The sequence below is a fragment of the Astatotilapia calliptera genome, chromosome 18 (genome assembly GCF_964374335.1).
Source record: "Astatotilapia calliptera chromosome 18, fAstCal68.1, whole genome shotgun sequence".
NCBI classification, from domain to species: domain Eukaryota; kingdom Metazoa; phylum Chordata; class Actinopteri; order Cichliformes; family Cichlidae; genus Astatotilapia; species Astatotilapia calliptera.
In genome coordinates, this window is record NC_137439.1 from 12,993,847 (window position 1) to 13,015,687 (window position 21,841).

Here is a 21,841-nt window from a genome sequence, read left to right on the forward strand (position 1 = left end):
AATTACTATTGGTTTGACAGATCTGTACTTAGATCTGTTTTCTCCAATTTGTAAGGCGCACTAAATAAAAAAGTTGACTGGGAGATATAACTCAAGACGGATTCCAGGAATTTGGTGCACTTATGCACTTATGAGATCTTTAAAAGACATTTTTTGTTTTTGTTTTTACTAAATTGCACATTATTTGTAGATTGTTAAGTGAAAAATTAAAAACTCCCCAGGAAAGGCAAAGAAAAACAAAAGAAAACATGGATATGGCTTTAGTAACTGGGAGGCGCATATAAGCCTGTCTGCTTTCTTTCAGCCCTTCTGTGCCAGCTGCCCTGGCTAAAAATAAAGATTACACACAAACTCGAAGAACGGTGCGTCTTGCCGTGGCCATTTAAGTGACATCTCAAGATAAACTTGGACTAATGCATCTCTTGTTGTTCACGTTGCACTGGCGCAGCTGCAGCATGCATCATCTTGGTTGTTATTAGTCTTTATACAGACACTATTTTGGCCAAGCTCTGGTAAAGACAGCATTGTATAAACCTGAGAGTCTGTGTTTCAGGCCATCTGAGTCTGAGGAGAATTGCTGTCTGGGGAAAGCCGTGTGTTACCAGAATGTACATTATTCCAGGTATGCTGAAGGAACAGAGCTCCTTTGTGTGTTCAGTAATTTTGGGCCCACATGAACCAAAAAAAGGTGTGATCACAAAGCTGAAGTTAGAGCTGGTTAAGACTGGATAAAGAAATCTGTCAAACAAAAAACTGTCTGCTGTGTTTGTTTTTCTTTTTTTTAGTTTTGAGTTGGCCTTTTGGGCTTTTCCAGGGTAACGTTGAGGAAAGTTGATGGAATATGGTTGTAGGAATTTCAATCTTTTCTTTGCGTTCTGAGTAAGAGACCAGCAGGATTTGAGCACGCAGGAGCCTTTTTAGGCAGAGGTTTACAAACGTGGTGGCAGTTTGATAGCTTCAAGATCCTGGAGTTAACACAAGCTTACATCATTACATTCAGTGTTGGTAGTGACTGTGCACCTTATTTGGTGTGTCAGAATGCCAGTTGCACAAAGTGTTATGGTTACACAATTGCATTCACGTTTGCAATCAGGGAATTTGGAAGATCTTTCACTAAATGATATTCAGGACGCTGTTCACGCTTTCTTGTGATGAGAAAGCAGGTTTGGAGCAGAACCTGTGCAGGGGAACAGAAAGAGATAGGACAGGAGATATCAGAGAGAGAGAGAGAGAGAGAATCAGAAGTGGAGTGAGAGAAATCAGAACCCTCCCACAGGAAACCCAGCTAAACTCCTCTTCTCCTTGTATGGTAAAAACTCCCCCAAAAGCCACAGTATCGCCTTGGGAGTAGAGTCAAAGTCCTGCTAAGTATAAATCACAAAGCTATGGGAATGGTGGAACAGATTAGAGTTTACATGAGCAGTACCACAAAGGACACAAACTAGCACTCTTTTAGAAGTCTTAAATGGCTGATGTCATGGATTTGTCATAATGGTGGACTCATTTTACTTACAAAAGCAGTTGTGCTTTATGTACTCTGTTTGATGACACAATAAAGAACATATACTACTCAAAGGATTTACGGTGGGAATACCTGTACAATCAAATGTAACACCTGGGTGATGCATTGACTCAGAGTGAGACAAACCGATTTGTCAGCCAGAGTAAACATATCAGCTCTCTTGATCTATGAGGGTTCTGTACAAACATGTCTATAAACGAGACACAAACAGCACGTAGAAAGTATGGAAGTGGTTGAGGGAAGCAGCAGTCTGTTATATTTGGCTGTGTAACTCAGTCCAGTCCAGTTGTATCTGTGACTTCTGACAATGTGTAGACTCCATCGCTCCAGCCAAGGGATGAGAGATTTGTCACCGTGACAGGGTGCAGTGTTCGTACGCAAGCCCACAGCTGAAAGAGTCACTCCAAGACTCCGAGACTGGGTGCTAAAAATCAATTAAAAAAGAAGAACAAACACCAGCTGTTTGGAGTCGTGCACTGAAGCAGGATCCTGGATTTAGTTTAATTTAATAATAAACGTGTAATACTCCCTAATCACTGCAGTAGGTTTGTGCATTATAAACCGACACAGTAATAAGCATTATATTTTTAGATGATACGAAACAGCAGGACTTCTACTTGTGTTTCATGGGTGTTTTAACCTCTGATGATGTCAGTATTTGTTGCTGGGATGCTATTTCATCCTTTCACATCAGCTGTTGTAATTAGTACGATGATCATTTGCATTAGGATGACAGTCGGGCTGCTCAAACCCACAGCTGAGATTCTTTTCATACCAAAGGCAGAGGTGCAAAACCAGTAGAAAGTGGGACTGTGTACAGCTTTATTTTCACCCACAATGCATTTTTGTATTGTCCTCTCTTCAGCTACCTCTATTAGCTGGGAATGCAAATTTAGCCAAGTGTGTTTGTTTGGGTTAGCACACTTGAACAAGCTCTCAGGCTTCTGTTATCTTAATACTAAGCCTGTAATGCTTCCAATATCACTGCAGTAGCTTTTTGTAATTTGACACACTGACACATTAATAAGCATTATATTTTTTGTATATTAAACAGCAGGACTTCTCCTTGTGTTTCACCTCTGAGGAAGTCAGTTGGTGTGGTTTAAAGTGACCCTAAGGGAACCATATGCACAAAGCCATGGTTTATAAATAAAAGCTTTTCGTTGTGTCATGTATTGACTCCTATTTTGACATCATCAGATCTTTGAAATTAAGCAGAAATGCAAATCATTCACCTTCCAACACAAGTGCCTGAAATTAAACTGAAACCTCTTAGGCCTGGAGCCTATGCCGCTCCATTACAGGCCTGACACAGACAACTGCCAACTGTCACCTTCACAACTGCAGCTAATTTAAAATCACCAGCTAACTTCACATGCATGTCTTTGCAAATGTAGAATATGGAACCTCACAGATTTGAAGCTGTGAGATGACAGTGTTGACCAGTGCACCCCTAAAATCTAAACTATTCAAAGTAATCGACAAGTTAACTTACTAGTAATAAATATGAAAACATGTATTTTATTATATAACAAATGTTGAATTGTTTGATGCTGTCATATTTAATTAAGACCCACTGCTGCACTTTATTCTGTTGGACACTAAAACAGTTGAAAACGGTGCTATCTTGTGGTGATCATTATGTATCGTAAAACATGTGTGACACATCAATCCAGAAGATGGAGCTACAATACTAAAGCAAAGTTGGTGTCAGCATACAGGATAACACAAACCAGAAACTATGAGATTGCTAAGATGTTTATACTGGCATGTTTGCATGGAAATGTCTAATCAGCATTTAGCCATCTTTGCCAGTTTCAATCTTCCGGATCTTTTTGTTGTGTTCTCAGATTCTATCAAGAATCTCACAGCATGTCAGCAAAAGTGAGATAAGACATGAGCAGCAGTTTCTATCATGGATGTGAACATGACAACAATGACAGTAGGTGGCATGATCAGTGGCATGATTACACACCAGATTGGTTTACACTCCATCATGACTCCAGCTTATATGCAGGCTGTTTGGTTACCTCAAAGACTAATAATTATTTTAAAAGGGTGAGATAATTAAGCATAAGCCCTGTTTTTAAAGGTCATTATTATTATTATTATTATTATTTTATTATTTTATTATTGTTGTTGTTGTTGTTACCATATAGATTATTTAATAATGATCTAAATTAAGTTCCTGTCTTACTGACTTAACCATAAAATGTTTTTTGTTTAAAAAAAAAAAAGATGCCAGAGACTTGTAGTGCTCCCTCCCATTCCACAGGGGGCGCTCCTTGCGAATGTAGAGTGTTAAGAAAAGGGGAAGGGTTGTGTTCTTCTTTTCAGTATTATGAATGGAAGTCTGTTCTTTGATTTTTAGCACTGAACTAGTTTTCGCCAACATTATCAACTGATAACGAGCTTAGCTGGGCTCGTGTAAATAAGTTCAAGATGTCTGCGAGCGCCGTGTACGTCTTGGATTTGAAGGGAAAGGTAAAGTAACAGTGGAGGGGCGATGCTAAGCTAAGGTTAGCCTAGCTAGCACATTCTTGCTTGACAGATTATAATGCGGCTCAGTCTGCAGCGAGCAGCTAGCGTATCTTCAACGGTTCACACTGCAATTTAGAGGGTTTACCTTGTAACGAAAGTCAGCAATTTTCAATTTATATGACAGGTGTCACCTGGAGTGATGTCAGGCGATAGCGTTGAATAAAAATGTAACCCGATGACTAACAGCCAGGGGACCAGCTGTTAGCAGCAGGGAGTTGTACACTGAATTTACAGCCCGGGGGCTTGTGATGATGCTTTGTGATTTACACGAACAGTCGGTTTTGAATCCGACTAAATCAATGGAAAAGTGGAAAAGACATAAAGGGCATGAAAAATTCCTAAGGTATCAGGTTTACCTGTATTTAGTTTCCACCCACGTCTCTGCTTTAGCCTTGCAGGTGTAATAATAACACGTGAATCCCTTTTAAATAAAAAAAAAAACTTTAAGTGTTTGGTGTGAAGGAGATTGCCTGCACATATGGAGATGTAAATATCTGTTGTTATGATGATATTGTTGCTATATACTGCCCTGGCTTTACATACATTCTGAGATACAGTGAATATACTCATGCCTTTTCTTTTCTTTTTTGGGCAGCAACGCATGTTTTGAGCTTTAATGTGAAAATACAGTGACTTACTGATATTAATGAAAGCTGCACATTTGCTGTTTTTCTCTTTCAGGTCTTGGTGTGCCGAAATTATCGGGGAGATGTGGATATGTCAGAGATTGAGCACTTCATGACCCTTCTGATGGACAAAGAGGAAGAGGGCACGCTATCACCAATTCTGGCTCATGGCGGCGTCCGTTTCATGTGGATCAAACACAATAATCTCTACTGTATCCTTATTAATCCTCAAAACACATCAACATTTACGGTGTGCACGTGTTGTACTTACTCTCTGTCCTGTAGTTACACTTCTTAACACACGCCACATCAGTGGTTGCAACATCCAAAAAAAATGCCAGCGTCTCCCTGGTTTTCTCTTTCTTGTACAAAATTGTTCAGGTATGATTTAATTATTCACCAGCTTTTAGTTAATAACAATAACACATGCATATACTTTTGCTACAAGTGCAACGTGTTTATTTGTGTTGTTTTAGGTTTTTTCAGAGTATTTCAAAGAATTAGAGGAGGAGAGCATTAGAGACAACTTTGTTATCATATATGAGCTCATGGATGAGCTGATGGACTTTGGCTATCCTCAGACCACTGACAGCAAAATTCTCCAAGAGTGAGTATCCTCTTAGCTGCTGTCTCACTGCAGGTAACATGAGGGTTCATAAGTGCTGGATTTTCAGGGTCATGGGTCCATTTTTATTCTTACACCAAAGAAACTCAAATGTGTAAAATAACATTTTAGTTATTCATAACTAAAACATATATAAGCAAAGTCATGGGGCTCCTAGCATACTGTAACAGTTATAAGAAGCAAATTACTGCCATCTAGTGGTGAAACTGCAGATCGCAACCATATGAATACCCTTGGGCTCACCCTTTAAATGTGTGTAGGAGAGGTTGTGGTGGCTACGAAAAAGTTCTTTAGAAACCATACAACATGGCAGACTCTCTAAACGTGAACCTAGTCTGTTTTCAATGAGGTATACAGAGCAGGTTGAGGTACTCATCCAAGACTGAAAACTTATTAATAGTCTTTCATTGATACCAGTATTGATTGATACCCCTGAATCCTACAATTGGGAGGGCTAACCAAAAGTTGAAATGTTGTGTAAAATGTAAACAAGATAGTAAAAAGTGATTTTTTTCAAATCTCATGAACCCAGATTTTATTCACAGGAAAATCTGGGTTCTTACCAAATGTTTAATCTGTGAAAATCTTAAGAAAAAAAAGGTTGAAATTAAAATTTTGAGTTTGATGATGTCAGACAAGCTCTGTGTTTTTATGATGTTCTTTTAATACCTGATCATGTAGCCGGTTAACCTCATTAGTTGCAAAATTTTCCTTCAGACGTTTCTTTTTAGTGCCACTTAATTCCCACTCTTTTGTTGCCTCATCCCAACTTTATTTTTCGACTTATTGCTGCCATCAAATTCACTCAGAGCTAAACCTTTGGTGTGTTTTCTACGTTGTGTTGTGAATAAAATGTGGGTTTATGAGATTTGCAGATCGCTGCATTCTGGGGGGTTTTATATTTTACACAGCATCCCAACTTTTAGAATTGGGCTTGTAATAAAAGACAAAATAATCTCCATGATATAATGCTGCACTTTACAGTGTAGGTCTGACATCTGTACAGCTGCAAAGTTAATCAAAAAGAAAATGTTTTTGAAACCAGTTTATTTCAGTTTAAGAAGAAGGCTCTGGGTTTCAGTTCACCTGCTGACTGGCTCGTGTGTGGAGCCTTCCTCCCACAGTCCAAAAGACATAGGTTAGGTTGTTAACTTGTTAGGTTGTTAACTTGTTAGGTTGTTAACTTGTTAGGTTGTTAACTTGTTAGGTTAACTGGTGATTCTGAATTGGCTTTAAGGTGTCAATGTAAGTTTGAATGGTTGGATGTCTCTGTGATGGACTGGTGACCTGTCCAGATCATACCGCACGTCTCTGGAGCACTCAGAGAAAACATACACAGAATGCGCCCAGCTGAGCCTGAACCAGCGCTAATCGCTGAATCACTGTGCTGCCTGAATAAACGACAAGATTATTGGAAATTAACTTTAGGGTGCTTTTTGAGCTAACCATACTAAGACAGCTGTTGCTGATAAACAACTGGGCCTCAAACACAATGAGTTCAACAAAGCCAGGCTATCTCTTCCTTATCTGGATTCACTTACCATAACATTAGCAATCGTGATAAGCAGTCATGTGAAGCCAGTTATCAACTTGCTCAGTAAGCCAGACTTTCCCCTATGTGTTGACATGAATCGGGCATTATTGGAAGCATGTGACGAGAGGCTGAGGAATCTGTAACGGTAGATAAAACGTAACTATGGGAAAAATGCAAAGACGTTAAGCACATGATACAGACTGAAAGTAACACAGCTGCTGCAGACACGTCGGCAGGCTATTACAAAGCTAACTGAGCGAGAGCCGTGGGTGTGTGTGTGTGTGTGTGAGAGGAAAACCACTGTACAGTAGATTAGTATTAAAAGCACCGTGCGAATGTTAGAGCCCTTTAAGCGCTTTGGTCAAGATTTGCTTTATAAATAAAGTTGATCCTATTTGAAAGCTGGATGTTTGTCATTATGACGCAGGAGAATCTGGTGGATTATAATTGAGTATTTCATTAAATTAATGTTTAACAGACAGTTTTATCCTTTCAGCTGCTGGCTGAGAACGAGCAGTGAATAAAATCAAAAATGAAATTCAAACATAGCCTTAAACCTACGTATGCCTACAAATGGGTATCAAGTTTTAGGATCATAGGGGGAAAAAATCAAGGAATAAAATGGCATGTAAGGAAAAAAAAATACTTTTGATGCTCCTACTATACGTGCACAGAAATATAAGGGGTCTTTAAGGAATGCTGACGCTAATTTCCAGAGACCGGCTTGGTCAGTAGGTGAGGATTTCTCAGGTTGGTCTTTAATCTCAGACATAACCTGTTTTGGGGCAGGTTTGGTTCGCAGCACAAGTTACCCTGGCTACGTAACCTGTTAAGAAGTGATTGACCTTCGTAGTACAAAAAAACCAACAGCCCCGAAGTTTCCTGAATAAAAAAACACTGTAATCACTCAAACAATAAAGTGCATCTAATCTCAGTAGAAAAAACAGTAGATCTTAAACAGAGATCGTTTTACCTGCGGCTGAATGCAGCCAAATTCCTGTCATTTGTAATCATTACTGCTTTAACTGCTAATTTCCTGATGACATTTTCTCAGGTTTTCAATCAGTGCAAATCACTGTGCTAAAAAGCATATTTGATTGTTTTATTTATTTATGTCCGATTTTTACAGTTTGCGCTTTCCCTTGTGGTATTATCCCGTCATTTCTGCATACCTACAAGTCAAAAAGATCTTACTGTCATCACCATAAACGACTGTAAATGACCGTTTAGTCTTTCAAAAGTGAGTGATGTAGACGTGCAGCAAACCAACTCTGGATTTCCCCCACATGAGTACAGTAATAAGTCAGACAATCCTCCCTCATAAAATCAACAATCTCTGTTCTTCTTTGATGTTTTCTGGGAACTCGCCATCTCAGACAGTTAATTTCCCCTTTTCTCAGGTTTTTCTCCTGTTTACATTTTTTTGTCTCTCAGATACATAACTCAGGAGGGCCACAAGCTAGACACTGGAGCCCCGCGACCCCCCGCCACAGTCACCAACGCTGTCTCCTGGAGGTCAGAGGGTATCAAGTACAGGAAAAATGAGGTCTTCCTGGACGTCATTGAGTCAGTGAACCTCCTGGTAGGAACTTGTTTTAGAAGGCCCGAGTTGCATAAGGAATGCCGGTCAGAGTGTTTGTAAACTTCCTCTCCCGGTGCGTCACAGCGCATTCCGACTGTCCAGCTTGCTGTTTTGTGTGTACAGTCTTTGATCGCTAATATGTGCTTTCATCTGTTCCTCTTTACTCATTGACTGTCTTTCAGGTTAGTGCCAACGGCAATGTTCTCCGTAGCGAGATTGTTGGTTCCATAAAGATGCGCGTCTTCCTTTCTGGAATGCCCGAGCTACGGCTCGGACTGAACGACAAAGTTCTGTTTGAAAACACTGGACGTGAGTTGTTTCTTTGCTGCTAAGAAAAAAAAAAGCATTGAAGCTTTCGAGCAATAAATGAATAGTTGATGTAATAATAGATGTAAAAATAACCAGATGACAGTGCTTTTCTGTCATTTAAGCACACATAGTTCTTTACCTAAGCGCTTTTATCTAACGTTCACACACGCTCACATTTTGATGGATGCATCGGAGGGAACTCGGGGTTCGGTATCTTGCACAAGGATACTTTGACACATTGACAGAAGGAACTGAGCCAAGCCACTGAGATTCTGATTGGTTGACAGCCTGCCGTACCATGTGGAAAATCGCATTTTATTTAGAACAACTATTTAGTCTGTGCCTGATTCATGCTAATTTGGTTAATCGCGTTAAATCGCCTCTGATGCTTGTATTTGCAGGAGGGAAGAGTAAATCAGTAGAGCTGGAGGATGTCAAGTTTCACCAGTGTGTCCGTCTGTCTCGCTTTGAGAACGACCGCACCATCTCCTTCATTCCTCCCGACGGAGAGTTTGAGCTCATGTCCTACCGCCTCAACACTCACGTGAGTAATATGTGGCTGAACAAGTTGAGTAGTTAGAGTCCAAACCAGAGGAAGGCTCCGAAAGGGTCTGACACACCTGCAAACGGACATGCAGTGAACATACATACATAGTGCTGTAACAGTGAAAGAACTGGGCGTATATTAAAGGAATCCAGACAGATAATCTGATTGGAATGAAGACTGTGTACACGTGAACATGCGGATCTGCTTACTGCTTCAAATCAAATGAGGTCGTGCATAGAATTCACTACTGAAATCTGATCTCATCATTTAAGCTGAAGCCACTTGTGGAAATAATCAAATTACATTTACTCTTTAAAGCAGTGGTTCATAAACCGTGGGGCAGGCCCTACAGGTGGGCAGTAGAGCCACTGCAGGTGGAGCGTGGGTGACCAAGTAGTGAAACTAAATTTGAATGAAGAGATTTTTGATTCTATGTAAACTAAAAACTGTTACTGCTGATGCTGCTTTGTGACGATTATTGCACTGAAATTCAGCTTGATAGAAATTAAGGAGCATTTTCTGCATCTGAAGTGGAAGCTTTCCAGAAAATGTATGAGAACCTCTGCTATAAAGCCTCCTAATGTCACCTTAGTGAGTGTTTTTAATTACCAAGAAGATAAAGTGTTTGCTTGCTTCTTTTTGGGGGACAAAAAAAACCCATTTCAAAATGTTTTATGTTGGGCTTTTCCTTTCAAAATGGGCCTGTAGGGGGCAACTACGCAATTGGTCTGCTTATAGTTAAGTAAGTGTTGCTTTATTTTCCCATATACTTTATGTTATGCGAGTCTTTGCGTTTTTCTGTTATTTCTGGTTTGATTAAAATAGATATTTTAAGTAAAGTGAATTTGAACCAGAACTAATATAAAAAAACAGGTTAAAAATATTTTGAATAGAATTCCTTTGGGAGAAGGCTGTTTCGGGGTGGTAGCGACGGTGGGGGGTTTGTTGCAGAATTATTTGTATACAGAAATACGCCTGTATTCATGAGCCAGCAGCTTAGACTAGTACCTCATCTGTTCATCAATGTTTTTCTCTTTAAACAGTTTTATTCATTATCAAGAAAAGCATAAAACATAACAAAGCAAACAAAAAAGAAAGAAAGGAAAAAAAAAAGAAAAGAAAAAAAACCCCCAAAGGGAATATATTAAAGTCATTATATACCTGTACAAATACACATATGGGGTAAATACGCCTGTATTCATGAGCCAGCAGCTTAGACTAGTACCTCATCTGTTCATCAATGTTTGTGATAACCACAGAAGAAAACAGGTGAAACACAACCACACGGTTTAGTACTTGGTCTGTGGTTGTCACACATAGGCGTGTGTTATGAATAGTGTTTAACTGTGCTTTTTTTCTGAAGGGGAAAAAAACACTCTCAAAAAACAAAAAGAGAGCAGATAAGAGCTCAACCATCATCCTCTACTCTCAAAAAACGTTTAAAATGACAAACTTTTTTCGATGAAAGGAACTGATAAATTGCATTTGTTGAGTTAAATGGTAATCTATAGGCAGACTTACAATGTTCTGCCAGTTTGGACTCGGTTCATGGTTTCTATAAGTGTTTCACAACAGTTTTACCAGTAAGCGTGCCGGAAAGGAAGTGGTGTAGTTGAGCAGAAGTCTTTCAGTTTTAGTTAACAAGGAGCTGCAGCGCGCAGAACTGAAATTGTTAATCTAAGAAGCAATTTTTCTTGGTTATATTACTCAGCTAAGCTTCTTAATACTTTTTAAATTGTCTGTATTTTATTTTATGCCTTTTAAGCCCTTTACCGTATACGTGTAAAAACTGTTTGAAGGATGGTTTCTTTTATACTTTGGTTTTTCCATATTATACCTGCTTCTATACCATAACATGTGCGTCAGATTAAGCACGAAGGCTGTCTGCGTGTGGACAAAAAATACAAACCTGTTCATTTTAAATCCAGATCTGTGCTTGCTGGGCATAGTTCATAAATAAAGATTATTTATATAGAGCCAAATCACAACAACAGTTGCCTCGAAAGCGCTTTATATCGTAAGGTACAAAAATACAAAGGAAACATTAAAGTTGATCAAACAAGATTAAAGTTCAGTCTCTTGTAACTTGATGATGTAACCGTCTATTTTAAAAGGATATACCAAGAAGCAGTTACATAATAACGCAGATTGCAAAGTCACTCCAAAGTTTTGAGCAATCTCTGTTTCTCCCTAATTTTCCTTTACAAGATTTCACACAATACAGCCGACACCACTGCAGCATGAGTATATGAGTATCTTTTGCTGGTTGCTGTAGAAACAAAATAAATGTACAAGCTAGTCTCAAAATGACTTATATTCGGTTGCTGTAGTAACACCTGCTGCCCTCTGGGTGGCGACTAAGTCATGTGTTATTTAAAGTGGTGCGTTCGACATTTGTGCACTTAAAATCGATGTGGTTTTTCTGTTTCAGGTGAAGCCCCTGATCTGGATTGAGTCTGTTATCGAGAAGCACTCTCACAGTCGGATTGAGTACATGATTAAGGTTGGAAGCTTTTTCAGTGGGTACATTTAGTTGCCCGCGTCATGTGTAGCTGAACTATTATTGCTGTCAGATTTAAAGAAAAATTTAAGTGGAGTTACAAATGATTGGAGCTCAGCCTGGCTTAAGCTTCTATATGTTCAGTCAGGCAAAGCATACAGCAATTATGATCAGGCTGCTTATGTACTGTATCATGTTGTCATGCGTGGTAACTCTGACTATTAAGGTTTTAAATGCGCATTAAATTAAGCCCTGTTTTAATACCCTGTTTAGGCAGAGCAGCGTGTTAGACTTGACCTGCTTGTTTTGGTTCTTAGGCAAAGAGTCAGTTCAAGAGGCGTTCCACAGCCAACAACGTAGAGATTCACATTCCCGTGCCAACGGACGCTGACTCACCCAAATTCAAGACCACAGTGGGCAGTGTGAAGTGGGTGCCTGAGAACAGTGAGATCGTCTGGTCAATCAAGTCTTTCCCTGTGAGCAGAAACTGTGATTCACGAGCTTCATACATACGGTTGCAGAAATTGTGTAATATTACCCTAGGCTTTTGGATGGTAGTTTGCTTATGTTATAAAGCTACACAATTCTGGTTTTTATTGTTAATAAAAACATGCAGATTGTAATTATACTTCTCTAAAACAACGCGGAGCAGCTGTGGGCCTTTATACAATCTGGTTTTCCTTTTACAAGCTGAAACACAGTAGATTTATAGTTTGTTTTCGTCTTTTATTAAAGAGCTTGTGTTGCAACTTCTCACAGGGTGGAAAGGAGTATTTGATGCGAGCCCACTTCGGCCTCCCGAGCGTAGAGGCTGAAGATAAGGAGGGGAAACCACCAATCAGTGTCAAGTTTGAGATCCCATACTTCACTACCTCAGGCATCCAGGTATGATCTCCGTCGAGCGGCGGTTTCTCAAATAACTTGTCAACCCTAAGCAAACAACAAGCTGTTAAACAAAAAACAAACACTGTCTCTGTTCATACAGTAAAAATGTATTCATCATCCCTTTGTGACATACTGTCTGTAAGCATGCTGAACCAAATGCTGCTTATTTACACCTGCGGTTTTGATTATTATTTTGGGTTTAGAATTCTTGGTATGTAGCAACATCACACAGCTGTCCCCGTTTCCACAGCTGGAATTCAAACAATCCACGTCGGTCCTGTTTTTAGCCAGAGGGGGCAGTAAGGGAGCACTGCTAAACAGTCAGCTTCCCTGTGTGGTTAAGAAATTTCTAGCATTGAGCCAACCAGACGGCAACTGCTCATCAAGTTGAACTTGGCCCTCTGCTTTTCTGTTAATAACAATGATATAAAATGTCAGTCTTGTTAGCAGGTGAGTAGATTCATTGGATTTTGATTGCCTTTGACCTGAAACTGAGACAGAAGCTAATGTTTAGGCTTCATTTCTGCTCCATGTTTAAATGAAATCTCTTGCTCGCCGCAGACTTACACACATGCACTCTGCTCATACTGTATAATCACAGTTGTCCTGTGATTATATGTGTAGCGTTTTCCCATGTCTTGATGTGAGGAAACAATGGCGACTTGACAAACTTCATTTGAAAATATCATATTATGGCCTCCAATGAAAATAACAGTGTTTCCGCAGGTACATTTGCACAATTATACCTCAGTTTTACACCAGCCACAGGTAATTTAGCGTTGTACTTTTTATCTAAAGCAAGAGCTCCTGAAATATCCTTAGGGATACTCTTAGGGGTCAGATGTTTAAACTTGACATTGTAAAAGCTGTTTTTTAAAGAATGTTGGGCCAGACATCAATGCCACTGCCTAACTGTCTTAGGAAAAGAAAACACACACACACATTTTGCTTATTTTATGCTGTTTTCAGGTTGTTTGTCAGGCTGTCCGTTTCTCTTTCCTCAACATTTCATTATGACTGTCATTCTGTACATTAGTCATTGGCATATACAGTGGTCCCTCACTATAACGCGGTTTCGCCTTTTTACAGCACATTGTTTTCTGCGTCCTGATTGGCTGTAGACTATTGTCAATCAATCTCGTGCCGTGTCTCCTGTACAGTACAGAATGCGTTCAGCTTGTCAAATTTACATAAATCTGCGATCGCTAGCAGTGAGACTCTGAAGTGCTGCACTGTATGTTTGTAAGTTTTCTCCCAACTAACACAACAATGTCGATGAAACATTTTGCACCATCAAAGACGCCTGCGGTAGCTGCGGAAGGTAGAAGTTACCGTATATTTCAGACCATAAGGCGCACCGGATTATAAGGCGCATTAAGCGAAACAAAACAGATAAGTCAAACGTTACTCAACTCATTCTTCTTGCTTCCTTTACTTCCGTACCATTGATTCATTAATGTTGAATTCTCTCGCAGCTGCTTTATTCCCATGTTCTGAAAACAGGGTTTGATCTTTGGTTTCATTCTATAGTACTGGGCTTATTTTTCTACGAAGGTTTGAACTCCCGCGATAAACAAGGTACCACTGTATCACGAAGAGAGCATAAAGATCTAAACTGTCACCGGGTTAAAAACCGGTTTTGAATGTATTTATTTAACAGCAGGTCAGATAAAACCAATAACACAACATCAGACAATGTACCATCCATCCATCCATCCATTCGCTTCCGCTTATCCTTTTCAGGGTCTGGTTGTTCTTAGCCGTCACTTGAGGTGACTTTTAAATGAGCTGAAGGCAGCTAATAACACCTGTTCACTAATATTCAGTTTTAACATGAATATTGAACTCACCCAGTGAGGGTGGGGTATGTCCATGTAGGATCTGAGAACTGAAGGCGGAAATGTATATATATTTTTTTACGGTTATCGAAACTTAATGTATTACAAATCTGAAGTGTGGGACAATGATGGAAGGAAAGCACGTGTGAAGCGTGTGAACATCCATACCTGAACTCATCTGCTGCCACTGCTGCACCAGAACCAGCTCTGGCAGCCAAACACAAACACACTTACTCACTCTGGCTTGATTCCTTCACAGACATCAGTACATGTCTGGACACTTCACACATGCGCTCCTTCACGTGAACCTGAAATCATCTGAACGTGTCTGTTTCATCGCTTTTACAGTCTTGTGTGGGGAAGGGCATGGCGAATCTCTCGTAGGTATATTAAGGAAGTAATATACCTACGACGGTTACATAATTAACCCTGCGTGTGTCTTTTGTTACACGTAAGTCAAGGACATGCTGTCACAAAAGCTGTAGCGTCAGTTATAACTCAAAGCATTGACGCGTATGTAAACGTCCTTCTTCAGAAAATACTTTAAAACCACAAGTGTAGTCTTACTAATAAGCTGTGTCATCAACTTATAGTTGACTCTTTGAGACTGCTGGAGACTCCTCTCTCTGCTGCTAACACAATTTCAATTACGTCTGAACTTTTATTACTGTTTTCTCTGTGGCTCCCATTAAAAGAGCTAAAAGGTCATATTTTCCAGCGTCTCCACATTTCCTATGGTTCTCGATAAAACTTTATTAAATTCTACGGATATTATGCAGCCCACTCGGAAACGAGACGCTGAACTTAATTGAAATGCATGATAGTTGTAATTGGGTTGCTTTTTGGCAGTATAAGAATGCTTGACGTTTTCTGTGGCAATTAGGTAGCCGAAAGAAATAATCCCCCATTCGTTCCTTCCTTTAAATTACTGTTTGCTCATAAACGAACAGATGCTGGTATAAGAGCAAATGTATGAATTAGTGCAGTAACACAGGCGGCTTTGCACAGTGATGGGATGAAGTGTTTTTCCTACATTAAAAACTGACATCATCTGTAAGATGGTAATTAATTATTTAAAACACACACACAAACAACATTTAAACTGTGATGTTTAGTACGATATTTGTAGTTGCAGTTTGTATATTCTTTGTTTCGGTGGAATAGCGCATCAGTGTAGGAGATGAATCCTCTTTTTTGTGGTTTTCTTCAAACACTGGTGACCTTCGGTGACTGAAACACACTCAGAAAAAAAGTGTTTTCTCATCACTTTAATCTGTACACACCCTGCAGAAGTGAAATTGTGCCTAGTGATGAGAATAAAGTGGTCCATATCCACCGCCTCTTATTTTCTTTACATTTGTTTATTGCATTTAAAGTCAGACGGAGGAGCTGGAGCATGTCGTGGTCTCGATCGCTAGTGCGGAGAGAGTGGAGCGGGAGATTAATCCAGGATCTGTGGGGAGTAAAGCGATATGACGGACTGTTGTGGTGCACAGAGTGCTCAAAGATGTGGCTGAACTGATCAGTTTATGTTTCTAACTTCACGTATGGCCACAAGTTTGAGTAATGACCAAAAGAATGAGATCGCAAACACAAACAGCAGAAATGAGGTTCCTCTGTAGTGTGTGCTCACGCTTGGAGATGGAGCGAGAAACTTTGATAACTGGGAGAGAGTGTGAGTCAAACACTGATCATCCACATTGAAAGGAGCCAGTTAAGGTGGTCCAGTCATCTGCTTGGTATGCCATCTGGAGGCCTCTGAGTTGAAGTATTAGGGGCTTCCCTAACTGCTAGGAGACCGCATGACATGCTGGAGAGATTATGTCTCTCTGGGTGGCTGGGGAGAGTTGGCTCTGCTTAGATAGCTGGATCCAGATAAGTGGCAGACATTGGAGCGATGGGGTGGATGTTGGATGTTGCAAGTATAATCCTGGAATTAAAAAGATCGTGCTGATGGTGATCAGTAAACTTTTAATTGCAGGGCAGTATTCAGTTTTTCTTTTTTTGCAAAACCTGCAAAGGCATCTGAGATGTTCGTTTTACATAATTGTGTTCGCAAAACTATGTAGCGCTAAACCACAACTCAAAAAACGTGATTATCTATGAAACTCCACCGTGAACAAATGTCAAGATCGTTTTTTTCTTTCTCGGCTTAATTTGTAACTTCCTGGAAGGAAGCCACCTGAAAAGGTTTGAATCTGAAAGCCACAAAGCACCCCAGGGATTTTTACACCTAACGTACTTCAGCTGAGTGCTGCAGGTTGCACATTGAGCTTCAACCGATTCATTAAGTTTGCCTGCAAGGTGGGGCTGCTTGCAGCGTTTTATCAGACTGTTCAGATGATCACTCAAAAAACATTTTGTACTTTACACTTTGGTTGATTTGTAATATTGAGAGAAAAAGGAAGTTGTAGTCGAATTTGAGAAGTTATAAAGACTTGTTTTAAATTTAGTAATGCAATGAACTGCTCTGCACATGTTTAGAACATATAAACAAAGTGTTAGAATCAGTGATTGAAAGGTCTTCAAAGTACAGAGCTTTGATTGGGAGACCAGAAGCTTGAGAAACGTCCCCACGTTTGCATTGACACCGTGGTGCACCCACTATTTTAGAGGGAACCTATTAAGAGCCATATTCCCATCAAACTCTTGTTTCAAGCCTGTAACCTTTCCCTTATTACAGGGCAACGGCAGACTGGGTCTCAGACCCAAATGCTGCCAGTAACGCCACTCTCTACGTGTGAGAAGAGGCCGTGAATCTTAATTAGACACATGTAAATATCAAAGCATGAGAAAGTTCCTCTTAACTCTACCACTAAGTGTAGGGAAGCGCACATGTGAAGTGTGTGTGATGCACGTAACTCCACCTTATAAACTTAACTAGAAAATGGAGCAACCCCACACTTTGGCTGAGTGGCAGTGAGAGCAGAGCTGCTGTAATATTTTCAAATTGTGCTTCTTTAGGTGAAGTCGAAGGAACCCAAACATGCTGGCAGATGGTTTCTGAGCCATAACTTCTACCAAAAGCCTGATAAGTGCAGACCACACATGCAGTCTGTACTTACCAAACTAGATACAACAAACATCCTCCTTTCCCCTTCTCATCTTACAAGCCATAATGATATTTTGCGGAGGATGGCTTTTGGTGCCGTTTTGCTGACTGCGTACCCACGGTCAGGCCGACTGCATGTTTGGCTGCAGCGTTCGAGGAGAAGTGCTGTGCCGGCAGACTCGGTGATCCCACGTCTATGCGCTTGTCGTCATGTCTCTGGTGACCACGGCGCTCTCTCGCTCTGACCTCACTGTGTACTGGAAGGTAATAACAAGGCGGCCAGTACCGAGGCCTCACCAGAGCCCTGCCACCACTTGACCCGCAAATTCCTGCGCCGTATATCCGGCTCCTAGCTGGGAACTGGCATGATAGAGCCATGACATGGTGACGTCTCCCAGAGCGGGGGTCATGTCAGCTTCAAGATGGCTTTGCGCCTCATCCCTGCAAATTATGACACCGCATATTGTTTTTTTTGTGTGTTAGATGTGCCAATTACACAGTATTTACCATGTAATTACCATGAAATTCTGCTTGCATTGTGGTATGTTGTTGTGATATTATTCAGATAAGTGAAGTGAACTATTTCAGCATTTAAAAAAACTTTTACACACACACTGTGCCAGTGTCATTTCCCACACCTGTCCAGGGAAAAAAACATGTGTGCAATCAAAGATGGACATATAGTGAAGACGAAGTGATATTTTTAGCCTCTCTTCTCGAAAATCAACTCTGTGGTAACACTGGGTTGGTGAAATATCAGTTAATGACTTGTGAAAGTTGTATCTCAATAGTGCTGATGTGGAATTTTTTTCCCCCTTTTTTTTCTCTTTTTTTTTTTTGCTCCCAGGACTTACAAAAATACAGTTATGTAAATTATTTTTGTGTCTCCCTTGAAAGCTGTTCTGTAGTCGCTTCCCTCTTCTCTGTGTGACTCATACTACAGCTTCCTCATCAACAACAAAACTTTTACTACAACTCACAGCTCACCACGGCCTTAAAAGCATATCTCTCGACTGCTGAGCGCTTATCAACCTGCTGCTTAGAGAGGCAACGGGTGCTTGGTAACTTGCTATTATGCAGAAAGCAGTTGGAGAAAATGCCAATTATCGTTGTGGGTAAAACATTTTTAAAAAAAATGCATTCAATAAAAGAATTATACATGTATATGTTTTATATATATATGTTTCTGAAACCTTTAGGTTTGCCATTAAACTCTTAAATATGCTTCTTCAAGAAGCCCAGTGAGCAACAAAGTAGTGCAGCTGTTATGAGAAATAACTGTTTATTTCTCAAGATTCGAGAAATAAACATACGTTGCAGTTTTATAAAAACAGCAAATGGAACAATAAGTGCATGTTGGGTGGAAATAAAACCACATCTTTAGAATAGGGCGGTGTGGTGGTGCAGCGGTTAGCACTTAGAATTGAACTGACACTGGGTGTGAACTCGAGTGTGAATGAGTGTCTTTCTCTCAGGGTCGGTCTCCTGCGACCGGCAACCTGTCCAGGGTGCACCTCGGTTAGAAATCAAGCAGGCAGTTTACGTTGTTTTGTCTTTTTTTTTTTCTTCTTTTCAATGCACTCACTTCCTCTGGGTGCTATCATTCTTTGTAGAGTTCACAGGCTTGTATCTTAGGTGAAGTGTCAGCTGTCAGTTTCCTGTAGGTGTGATTTTTGTTTTGTTTTGTAGCTTGTCCTTACCAGGTTCATACTGGGATGGTAGCCATAGTTAGATTATAGTTAGATGCCCGAGTGCAGGTTAGATGATAAACGTAAAAGTATTTTTTTAATATCTCAAATAATTTTATGAGGAAATGATTCATTGAATATACTCTAGAATAGTACATTACTCTAGAACTTTAACACCGTATTATTGACCCCTCTGTGTGTATGTGTGCGTATATATATATATATATATATATATATATATATATATATATATATATATATATATATATATATATATATATATATATTTTTTTTTTTTAAATTTCAACCATATTTATATCAGCTGCTTTTTCTTTTTTCTTCCTCATAGGTGCGTTACCTCAAGATCATTGAGAAGAGTGGATATCAGGCCCTGCCGTGGGTGCGCTACATCACCCAAAACGGAGGTAGGTCACTTCACACTGGTGCTGTTATGAGATACTGAGTGCCCATATGTGCAGGTATTATGCAACAGTTAGGCAATGCAGTGCAATGTGGTGGGAACTGACCTTGCACCCATGCAGTTCTATGAAAAGGGGATACGCTGTAGTACACGAGGCAATGTGGCAACGTCCTGCAAAATGTGAGAAAGTGAACTTTCTTTGTCGAGCTTCCCCGATCTTCACACTGAGATTACCAAGGTTGCACATGTTGGTCTTTTTGCTAATGTTGCCAGTAATTGCTAAACATCCTCATCTCATTTCCTCCATATTCCATTCATTCTGGGTGGAAAGCATCAGCTGCCTCCACTTGATTTCTCTCAGATTCCCCCTTCTTTTTTTTTTTTTCCCCATTTGATTAAGTCCTGTTCATTTCCTTCCCAGATTACCAGCTCCGGACTCAGTAGGCAGCGCCTCAGCCGGCAGTGGGCAGGTGGAAGTCAGACGGGGTGGAGTCGAGCCGCTAATGTGCTATCAATGGCAGGTGGCAGTCGTAACAGCGGAGGATTGCCAGTATCTCCTTTTAGTTTAGTTTTGTATTTGTTGATGTTACATTTGTTTATGATCAATGCAAATCTTAGACGGAGCCTTCAGATAGGCAAGGTTCGAAATTGATTGTTTCACTTCAGTGTGGCTCCCGATACGAAGGTCAAGTATAGCAGGAGGAGTGTTTACATCACCCGATGCAGCGAAGAGTCGTGCACAATCTATCACAGTGGGTCAGATTTGTTAAAAAAACAACCAAGTGTTACATTTCCAATTTAACGTTACTGTAATCAGCTACACACAGGTCAACATCCCACTCGGTCAGCCTGAAAAGTTTTTTGTATGAAGCTGCTTTGTTCTGCCACAATTCCTTTTTGTTGACGATGTGTATATATTTTATTATATGTTAACGATCAGTGTTATTAGTTGAAACAAACTGTAAATTGAAAACAAACATGTTTTGTATCATCTTCTCCATGTGATGCCATTGATACGTGCCAGAGTGTTGATTTCCTGCTTTGCTGTTGTGCTGTTAGTTGGTCAGTTTGACTCCCTCCCCCCCCCCAAAAAATTAAATGCGGTAAGGTTCGGTTGCATGGTAAACAATTAGAAATCCCTACGTCCCACCCCAGCAGCTGTTTTTCTTTCCTCTGTCTGTACCTACACGCTTTTAAACCATTAAATGTCTATTTAGAGAAAAATGTTCCATGGTGTGCTTGCGTCATTTTGTATATATCATCACAGCGAGCTGTCGTAGTGTCACATGCAAACACCTGTCGTGCAGAGTAGTGAGGATTGCTGAATTGAGGGAAAACTTTGGCGAGGGGGTTTCCTGTATCAGACCTGTGGTTGTAGCTAACTCTGGATGGTTCTTTCCACCCTGGTCCTGTAGATCTTTTCAAACAGTGCGCCTCTTAATACCCCTGCCGCCATGATATCATAGGCAACTCTGTGCAAGCACTCCGTAAACAAGCAGGAGAGCTGGAAAGGATGTGACTCAAACTGTGGTCCGCGATCGCAGACATGCTCAGGAGAAATGTAGAATGGACCGGCACAGACTACTTATTGTTCACGCCAAGCCAAGCTGCAGTGGTGTGGCATGAGGTCACTGCTTAAGTTTGTCTTGTAAGGGGACTGTGATACTCCTAATTCATGTGAGTCACTCTGAGCAGGTGCTGAGGGTTGCAGTGACCACATTACCTGCAACATGGCCAGACTTGATTTTATCATTTAGATTCCAGTTGTCTTTATTTTTCTTTCGAGGCACCTGTTTTTGAGAAACACCTACGCAGCAGGTGTTCACAGTCTGGGAACAAACCTGAATCATTATCCACCGACAGAAATGTTTTTTTAACTTTCATTTTTTTTGAGAAATTATCAAGATGAAGTTTAATGTTCACCCGTGTGAACTATAAATACAAGCTTATCTCCAGCGCTCTGTTTTTTTCCATCCTCCAGACGTTTAGTTGCAAGAACACAAGATAACATCTTATATGTTAAAATGCATCTCGACTTTGAGCTTTGTTTTCTATATGCAACACCCTTATATTTGTCTGATATACATCTTTATTTAGAACGGCAGGTATGTTACTGGTAATTACACCTTCTCAGATCAGATAAATTTTATCTTCCCTATCTCCACCTCTGT

General features: G+C 40.2%; 1 protein-coding gene across 2 annotated transcripts; it reads left to right on the top strand.

The window, feature by feature from the left end:
- The first annotated feature begins 3,788 nt into the window (after positions 1-3,788).
- ap1m1 (adaptor related protein complex 1 subunit mu 1) lies at positions 3,789-20,894 on the top strand. Of its 2 annotated transcripts, XM_026150077.2 has the most exons (12): positions 3,789-4,006; positions 4,745-4,901; positions 5,003-5,070; positions 5,166-5,296; positions 8,283-8,430; positions 8,613-8,739; positions 9,141-9,283; positions 11,718-11,789; positions 12,104-12,262; positions 12,546-12,671; positions 19,599-19,674; positions 20,092-20,894. In XM_026150077.2, the coding sequence occupies exons 1-12, from the start codon at positions 3,965-3,967 to the stop codon at positions 20,112-20,114; spliced, it is 1,272 nt and encodes a 423-aa protein (XP_026005862.1). In that variant the 5' UTR covers positions 3,789-3,964; the 3' UTR covers positions 20,115-20,894. The 2 variants fall into 2 exon arrangements, with proteins under 2 accessions (XP_026005862.1, XP_080148871.1); XM_080292745.1 differs by lacking the exon at positions 3,789-4,006 and having other exon boundaries at positions 4,839-4,901; positions 5,003-5,072; positions 5,167-5,296.
- The last annotated feature ends 947 nt before the right edge of the window (positions 20,895-21,841 follow it).

Bases quoted from the DNA above. Each gene is read 5' to 3' on its own strand.
- ap1m1 (XM_026150077.2), top strand. From the start codon at position 3,965: ATGTCTGCGAGCGCCGTGTACGTCTTGGATTTGAAGGGAAAG. The intron at 11,790-12,103 runs GTTGGAAGCTTT...TTTGGTTCTTAG, and splicing joins GGATTGAGTACATGATTAAG to GCAAAGAGTCAGTTCAAGAG. The intron at 12,263-12,545 runs GTGAGCAGAAAC...AACTTCTCACAG, and splicing joins GGTCAATCAAGTCTTTCCCT to GGTGGAAAGGAGTATTTGAT.